General features: G+C 42.0%; 1 protein-coding gene across 1 annotated transcript; it reads right to left on the bottom strand.

The window, feature by feature from the left end:
- Nucleotides 1–3039: 3039 nt before the first annotated feature.
- LOC142490846 (olfactory receptor 1500-like) lies at nt 3040–4020 on the bottom strand. Its single transcript, XM_075593264.1, has one exon. It carries the CDS (start codon nt 4009–4011, stop codon nt 3040–3042), a length of 972 nt encoding a protein of 323 aa, XP_075449379.1. The 5' UTR covers nt 4012–4020.
- Nucleotides 4021–7955: the final 3935 nt, after the last annotated feature.

Genomic DNA, 7955 nt, shown 5'->3' with positions numbered 1-7955 from the left:
GTTCCCCGTAAGAGATGTCTTCCTCTTTATTGGACTGGAAGGGCCACTCTTCCGTGGGGTAGGGTTCATTACAGAAACGCTGCATCTTGTCCTCCATTTTTTTTTTTCCCAATATCAGCAGTGCTGTGCATGCATTTTCTTTTATCATGTATATAAGATTGTGCAGTTGCTAGGTAAAAAAGTCTATTTGCTATACACCATATATTTGCTAGGTGCGATCCCTCCGCTTCAGCAACCGAATTTGGTTTTCTGCCTGAGTTCAGTAATTTTCAGTCTCATCTTTGGGTATCTGTTTTCTCCCAAGATATACAGTATATAGGCAGATTTTTACTTGCAGAAAAACATTCTTTGCAGTGGACTATTTCTTTAATTCCCGGCAGGGTGACTCAACACTCAGCAATTGGCTTTGAAATACCTTTTTCCTTTATAGGGCAATTTTACACTCAGCATTTGTTTGCTAAAAATACCCCTGCTTCAGCACAGTCTTTGCATCAATTTTCACACTTTTCTGCATATACTCCATTCACAACTGGTAGCCCTATGCGGTGTGGCAACCTTTATTTGCAAAATCAGTACCACTCATGTGAATATGTATTCACTGCTTCAGCGAAACTTTTAAAAACAACAAACACCTATCCCTTTTTTAAGGGCTGACTCACTTCTTGAACCCTGACTATGGCTAGAAGGCAAAATCCCTATTTCAATGATCGTATTACACTTTGTGATAGGCAATTTACCTGCTTCAGCAGTCTCTTGGGATTGGGGAAAAGAGTCCATCTGTGGTATTTGTAAGTTTCAGTGCAGTGTAAGTTTCAGTGGTGTGCACACCTTTAACTCTGCCTCTGCTGCATGAGGTTTTTTGTTTTTTTTTTAGATTGTTTGTAGGCAAAAAAGCATAACAAAAAATTTCACATAAAACTTCGGTCCTTTTTAACTACAAGGACACCTCTTGTCCCACTTCTGACGACCATATGTGGACGGACGTTTACAGAGGTACACACTTGGAGTCGTTTAAATGTGAAATTATAATAAGGCTTTATTGTGCCTTTTCCTTTTCATCAGGAAATTCATCCAAACAAGGGGGGGGGGGGGAACAAAGGTTCTAATCACTTGGGAGTATTTCTAGTGAAATCCTATGCAATAATTCACATCTCCCTTAGACAAGCAGGTTCTCCCAGCCCCAAAACATATAACATACAATAAGCAGATATAAGCAGTCTCTTAAGAATAAAGTCTTATCTGTTTCTTGGAGGGAAAATCTTGTCACTTCCTGGTTCAGCTTCAGGTGTAGTTTTCCCTGTGTCTTGAAAATCAGCTCTGCGGTGCAGAGCTTAAGACCGGTCAGCTCCAGAGATCTGGGTTTCTTTTGGTCAGTCTCTCCTGGGACTCAAGAACCTCTGCTCTGTCTCCAAAGGTCAGCTCACACGTGAGCAAAGGAGGAGTCACTTCCTGTCTCAAAGGCAGGCTTTTTCTACTACCTGTACTCCGGCAGGTGGTGCTAGTTAATTTGCTACCAGCAGTTAACCACCACACTGCTGGATTAGAGGCACCTTTGTGAACAGGGATAAGTCCCCTGTTACAGTACCGCAGGCCAGCCGGGACACACAGGCACCACCCGAGGACCCCCGGATGCCCACAGGGAGCACCTGAGGACCCACGGACACCTGTAGGGAAGAACAAGGGAACCCCTATGGGGCCCCCGGGGACCTGAGGGGACCACCCAAGGGCTTCCAGACTCCCGTGGAGACCACCCGAGGGCCCCCAGACACCCATGGGGATGACGCAGGGACCACCTGGGGACCCCATTGGGGCCTGCGGGGACTCCTGGAGGCCCACAGAGCCTAGAAGGGACCACCCAAGGGCCCCCAGACACCCGTGGGTACACCCCCAGGGTGCACTGTGTGGCCTGCAGGCACCGTGGGGAGCAACCTGGCCCTCCCCACTGGCATGTGGTATTAATCCTGTGTGTAAAATTATAAAGAATGGTTTTGTGTGGGCACAGGGGGTGGGTAGGTTGTGTCTTGGTGTTTATTAGCTATTGTAATGTTTATAGGTGGCCAAGGAGGTGGTAGTGGGCCTGTTGTGAGTATTTTGTTTTATTGTGGGTGAGGGGGTAGTAGCCCCAAAGATGTATGTTTAGGCCTACCGGTAGGGTAGCGGGAGGGGTTAACCCCTTCATTACCTTAACTGCTAATTTAATGAAGGGATTAACTCCACCAGCAAACACCCTGCAAGGCCTAAACACCCACCAAGTGCCAAATACCACCTTCACCCACTCCCGCTACCCACAATAAGCATGGCACTGGTAGTTAATCCTTTCATTGACTTAGCGGTTAGCCGCTAAGGTAATGAAGTTGCCTGCAAATGCATTTTTCATGCATCGGATTCATGCCGGGGGCCTCCATTGCTTATATTAATGAGTATCAGCTCCGGACACCCGCGGCATCAATTTGATACAGGAAAAATGCATTTTTTTTTTATAAGTCCCATCTCGCCGCTCCTTGCAGCTTCTCACCACCCTCCCGCCAACTTTTCCTGGCTTTTGGATTTGGGGAGAAAATTGCTATTCTAGAGCCGCGATAGGTCTCGATAAACTATTTGTGGCTACTAGAATTGCGCGAGTTTATGAACATTCTGAAAAGCGGCGATAAGTAGCTCACTCTTTTTAACAATTTTTTTTCAGCGATTCAGTCATTTATCGCCCACTTATCGCCCATTTATCGACACTTACTGATAGCAGTAGGCATTTTGGGTGATAAGTGCTCTAAGTGGCTTATGAATGCTTACTGCATAGGTCCCATTGACGTACGTTGAATTTTTTATTATCACGGTATTATTATGGTACCGGTATTTTGCCAAACCCTAGTACTGTATGTACAATCTGTATTATATGATACTTCTGTAGATGGAGGCAATTTGGTAATATGAGCCATTGCTATACTCTGTGTATATATCTCTGCAACTTCATCTTCATATAGTGGAACCCAAACTGCTTTTTTGTTTGTTTCCTTTCTACTATATCGCAAGATGTTTGTCATTTCAACATTTTTTGGTCTGGACACTGCTTTCCAATTTAAAATTCAGCATAATTCTGAGAGTCTTTCCAATGGTCTGTTTAATCTCCTTGGTTCTGAGACAATATATGATAGGGTTAGCCATGTGTGGAAGAAATGTGTAGAGACAAAGGAGCAATACACTCATATCAATACTAAAAACTAAGTTGATATGATATGCAATATACATAAACATGCGAGGGACATAGTACATACCAATTATAAACAAATGTGTGGTACAGGTGTAAAATGCTTTCTGCCAACTTTCAGATCGAGACGATAAAGAGATCCTTCGGATAATAATAATGTATGACAATAGAATAAAGGATAACGGCAGCATAAGCACAGCTATTGAAAACACAAGTATTGCTTTGTTGAGAGAAGTAATATCCCCACATACCAGACCCATGACAGCCATGTTAACACAAAACAAATTGTTGATCTTTCTCGAGCCACAGAAAGGAAATAGTGTTCTCCAGATAGCAGTTGTTGAAGTCAATATAGATGCACAGACCCATAAAAATCCACATAAAATGCCAGCACGTTTATTGGTGATGATGGAGGAATATCTCAGTGGTTTGTCAATAGCAACAAAACGATCAATTGCCATCAGCATGAGGGTGAAGGAATCAACACTGCCCAGATAATGAACAAAAAACAGCTGAAACATGCATGCAGAGAAGGACATGGATCCCGCTCCAAACCAATACTTGGCAATTATTTTGGGTAAAGTTATTGTGGCAAATAGGAGGTCAGAAAAAGCGAGGTTTGCAATGATCATGTACATTGGATGGTGTAAGTGCTGGTTCAAAATGACTAATGCTATTACAGACCCATTTGCCAACAGTATCATAATATAGACAATACATATTAATATGGAAACCAGGATATGGTACTTCTGAGGGAGTCCTGGAAACCCAATGAGTGTGAACTCAAAAACGTCAGATTGATTAGCCATTGGCTGGTCCAGCAACTGGTACATGGGACATGCCTGGGAAAACAGAAATAAAGCAAGTGAGACAAAAGCAGAACGTTTATCTTATTTAATCAAGGGTAAAAGAGTGATTCATGTAACATTTATTTATAAAATGTTTTACCAGGAAGTAATACATTGAGAGTTACCTCTCGCTTTCATGTATGTCCTGGGCACAGAGTTATAATGACAAATACATGGTTACATTAAGTGAACAGGGTTATACATTATGTATCAGACTTTGCATGAACAGTTTAACATATTTTTGGGGCCTATGCAGTAAAGGTTCAAAAAAAATATCGCCGGGCCATTCATATCGCCATTTTTTGGAGCGTTGCTATCACGGTATTCAGAAAGTCTTTATTACCTGTCATAGAAAAAATACCCAAAACGAGCGAGTTGCTGCCAGCGATAGGATCGCCTCTCGGAATAGGCCTTACCCGGCGATTCATTTCTGCTTCAGAGAGAGCTACTCAGAGTCTCCCAAGGAAAATCTCGCCCGAAAATTATGTTTTTTAATATACATTTTATTCCTAGTGTAGATGAGCAGGGGGTCTCCGGAGCAGAACCGCATTGGTTTTATGTCCGGGGACCCCCTGCTTCCCAAAATACAGGCCCCGTTATGGGGTGCCGGTATCTCCTATGCATGTAAATGTCCCGATCACATGACGTGGTCCCATCTCGCCGCCTTATCGATGCTTCTCCCCACCAACTTGCCAACTTCTCCTGGTGTTTGGATTTGGGGAGAAAATTGCCATTTTAGGGCCGCAATAGGCATCGATAACTACTCGCTGATACTAGAATCGCGCGTGTTTATGAACATTCAGAAAAGCGAAGATAAGTGGCTTGTCGCCGCTTAGTCAGCGATTTGGTTTTGTTCAAAAGTTTTTTTGGAGATTTCAGGCATTTATCGCACCCTTATCGACGCTTACTGAATTGCAGTAGGCATTTTGACCGATAAGTGGTCGATAAGTGGCTTATGAACGCTTACTGCATGAGGCCCTTTATCTTTTATGCGTATGAAACAGTTACACGTAACAGGATTTATTAATTGTGGTGAAAAGCAACTGTATATTGGTACAATATATCCCTGAATTAAAGAGAAAATTGAACAGGAGAAATATATTTCTGTATTGCTTTTTTATTGTAACACCTCTACCCCCGGCCAATAGAGAAGGGGCCACACCAAAATGTCCCCATTTGTCTTTGGGATGCTCAGGAGTTTGTAACCTTATTCCTCAGGGTGCTGGGATTCGTGCAGGGCTGAGATAGTAAGCAATAAACAGATAGTGGGCACCAGGAACTTTTCTGCAGTTGTATTTAAAAGAACACACATACGTATATCAACTTCTTCCTCAGGGACGCCAAGGCAGAAGTCCCCAAAGATTTACAGTCTTCCACTTTGTGTTGCACAGAAGCACTCTCTTTCTTTCTTGAGTGATAGTAATTCCTCCTCACTGGAATCCCTGGACAGGGTACACTCCATATAAGAGCTTTCACACTACCATCCTGAAAACTAAAGAGTCTCTTAACCCTGGTAATTCTAAGGTGATACTCCCAGGCCGTTTCTTACTGAACCTTCTCAGGAGTATCTGTCTATTGCCTCTTGTGGCTGGAACTTACTCAGGGCCATATAGAGGGGTCCTACCTTTAGGAGGACACTTCCCTAGCTTTAAAAAAAAAAAAAAAAGTGTTCCTAACACTAACACAAAAGTTACAGACTAACATGACTTACATTGTATTTACAGGTGAGATTGCCATCACACAGGTCCACTAAGATCTGAAGATGGAAACCCAAGTCCCTTATATTTATAGATTTCCCCCATACCCCTGTAACTGGGCAAACTAAGGGAACGGCTTAGCCTAGCTGAGTAATCACCTATAGGGTGACCCTTCTAGCATATTCCTGAAACAAGGGAGTGGTGTCTATGGTTAACGTGCAACGTACACAGAGTTAACCCCTTAACTTCCTGTAGGAACCTGGATCCTACTAAAATTACTTGGCATACTCAAGGGTGCCACGCCTTTAATAAAAGTGGTGGAAGCTCTGACAAGATGATGGGTCAGAATTAGAAATATACAAAGTCCTGTCTCTCGGATTAATAATTTAGCAGATTGTGAGAAGTGTGATTTGCATCCGCCAAAATCCCTTCAGTGCCAGTGTTGTGTCACCTCCGTGGCCACGAACCCTCCAGCAAATCTTGATCACATGACCACTCTTCAGAGCGAATTAACTGTGGATTGAGTTGTTCAAAAGCCAGATTTAAATGGGTGTAATAGAGTATGAGAGTTGGAGTAAGCGAGAATAAAGTCAACAAAAGGAAGTATGATGAATAGGATTTTGAGGAAAAACCTAACTATTGCATGTTGGAAAGCAGAGAGAAGGGTGTGTGTGTGCAGAACAAAGAGTTCCATGTGTAAGTCTAAGGAGCAGAGTGGCAGTATAAGGTCGAATAAAGTGAAAGGGAATCAGGTCAAGGTTGCATAGTTGGATAGTAGTTGAGACAATTTCATTCCTGTAACCAGTAAGAAGGTTTCCAGAATAGAGAGAGGGGGCTATTAGGAAGGAAAGGAGTATGAACAGTTAGGGAAGTCTTGACGGATTATATTTACCTTGGCACTGAAATAGTCAGTGAAGTCTTGAGGTGTAGTTGAAAGACAGAAATACTGTAGGTAGAAGGAGGTTGCCAGAGGGAATCAAAGATAGATAGATAGACGTGAGTTAGATTAGTGAAATGGTGAGCTCACAAGACAGTGTGCTCAAAGAAAATTCACTTAAATGCACACCACTGAAAATTAGAATATAACTTTTAATAGTATTACTTAAACATATATTACCGATTTTATGTGTAACAGTAATTAAAAAGTGTGAGACAAAATACCTCTAACCCCTACCATAAACAACCCTCTATACCCAAAAAGGGAGAGGAATATAGCAGGGGCAATGCACTACCTTAGAAATGCAGGTATATACATATAGCATATGTGGTAAGTATAAGGCGACCATAACTGGCGGACACCACACACCACTAGTTGGATAGATGTTTCAGTGCATAACCTTCCAACAATAAAGAGAATAGCTGAATGTGGAGTTACAATCCAAACACCCACATAGAGCTGTAGTACACCATGGGCTCTAATGTTGACCACCCATAGACGCCCATAATAAGGTCCAGCTAGGCAAACTCTATTACACTCCTGTCATGAATATCTAGTAATATGGTATGGTGAAACAGATATAAATACTCTGATCAGCTGGGATCTCGTAACTCAGAACTAAAACAGCTCCATAACAGAGACTGATGACCTCCCTACGTTCCCCCAAGCTCTTTGTGGGAGTTTGGATTGTAACTCCACATTCAGCTATTCTCTTTATACTATTAAAAGTTATATTCTAATTTTCAGTGGTGTGCATTTAAGTGAATTTTTCTTTGAGCACACTGTCTTGTGAGGTCACCCTTTCACTGATTCTCTTTCAGTTAACAGTTTGCACTCACTCATTACAATGATCGATTACTTCATTTGTTAATTAGTATGGTTTATAGTTGATCACTCCCTATCACCACCTCCTTTTCTTCTGAGTTAGATTTGTGGAATGAATAAGTGGGGAGCAGAAAAGAGGTCGGTGTTGAAGCAGGAAAGGACATTTTTTTTTTACTGGAGGAAGTCAAAAAAGAGAAAGAAGAGGAAGATGGAAAAAAAAACAGCACTGAACTCGATATACTGTAGAAAAATAGTACATTATTTTATTATATCCATACACATTCTCAGCATCTCATACAGACCCCACACTCATACAAACTAACACAGGGCTTACTATTATCACCTTGTAGACATTTCTAACCTACTGTACATTCTCATGTGTGTATTTTGTATGTTTTTGAGTGATTATTGGAACTGCTGACAGTTCCTAATGTATCATATGAAGC

Source organism: Ascaphus truei, chromosome 3 (assembly GCF_040206685.1).
Source record: "Ascaphus truei isolate aAscTru1 chromosome 3, aAscTru1.hap1, whole genome shotgun sequence".
In the NCBI taxonomy this organism is placed as follows: Eukaryota; Metazoa; Chordata; class Amphibia; order Anura; family Ascaphidae; genus Ascaphus; species Ascaphus truei.
This window is presented reverse-complemented; position numbering and strand designations above follow the sequence as displayed.

What these genes read in the sequence shown, in the direction of transcription:
- LOC142490846 (XM_075593264.1), bottom strand. Translation starts at nt 4,011, where the DNA reads ATGGCTAATCAATCTGACGTTTTTGAGTTCACACTCATTGGGTTTCCA.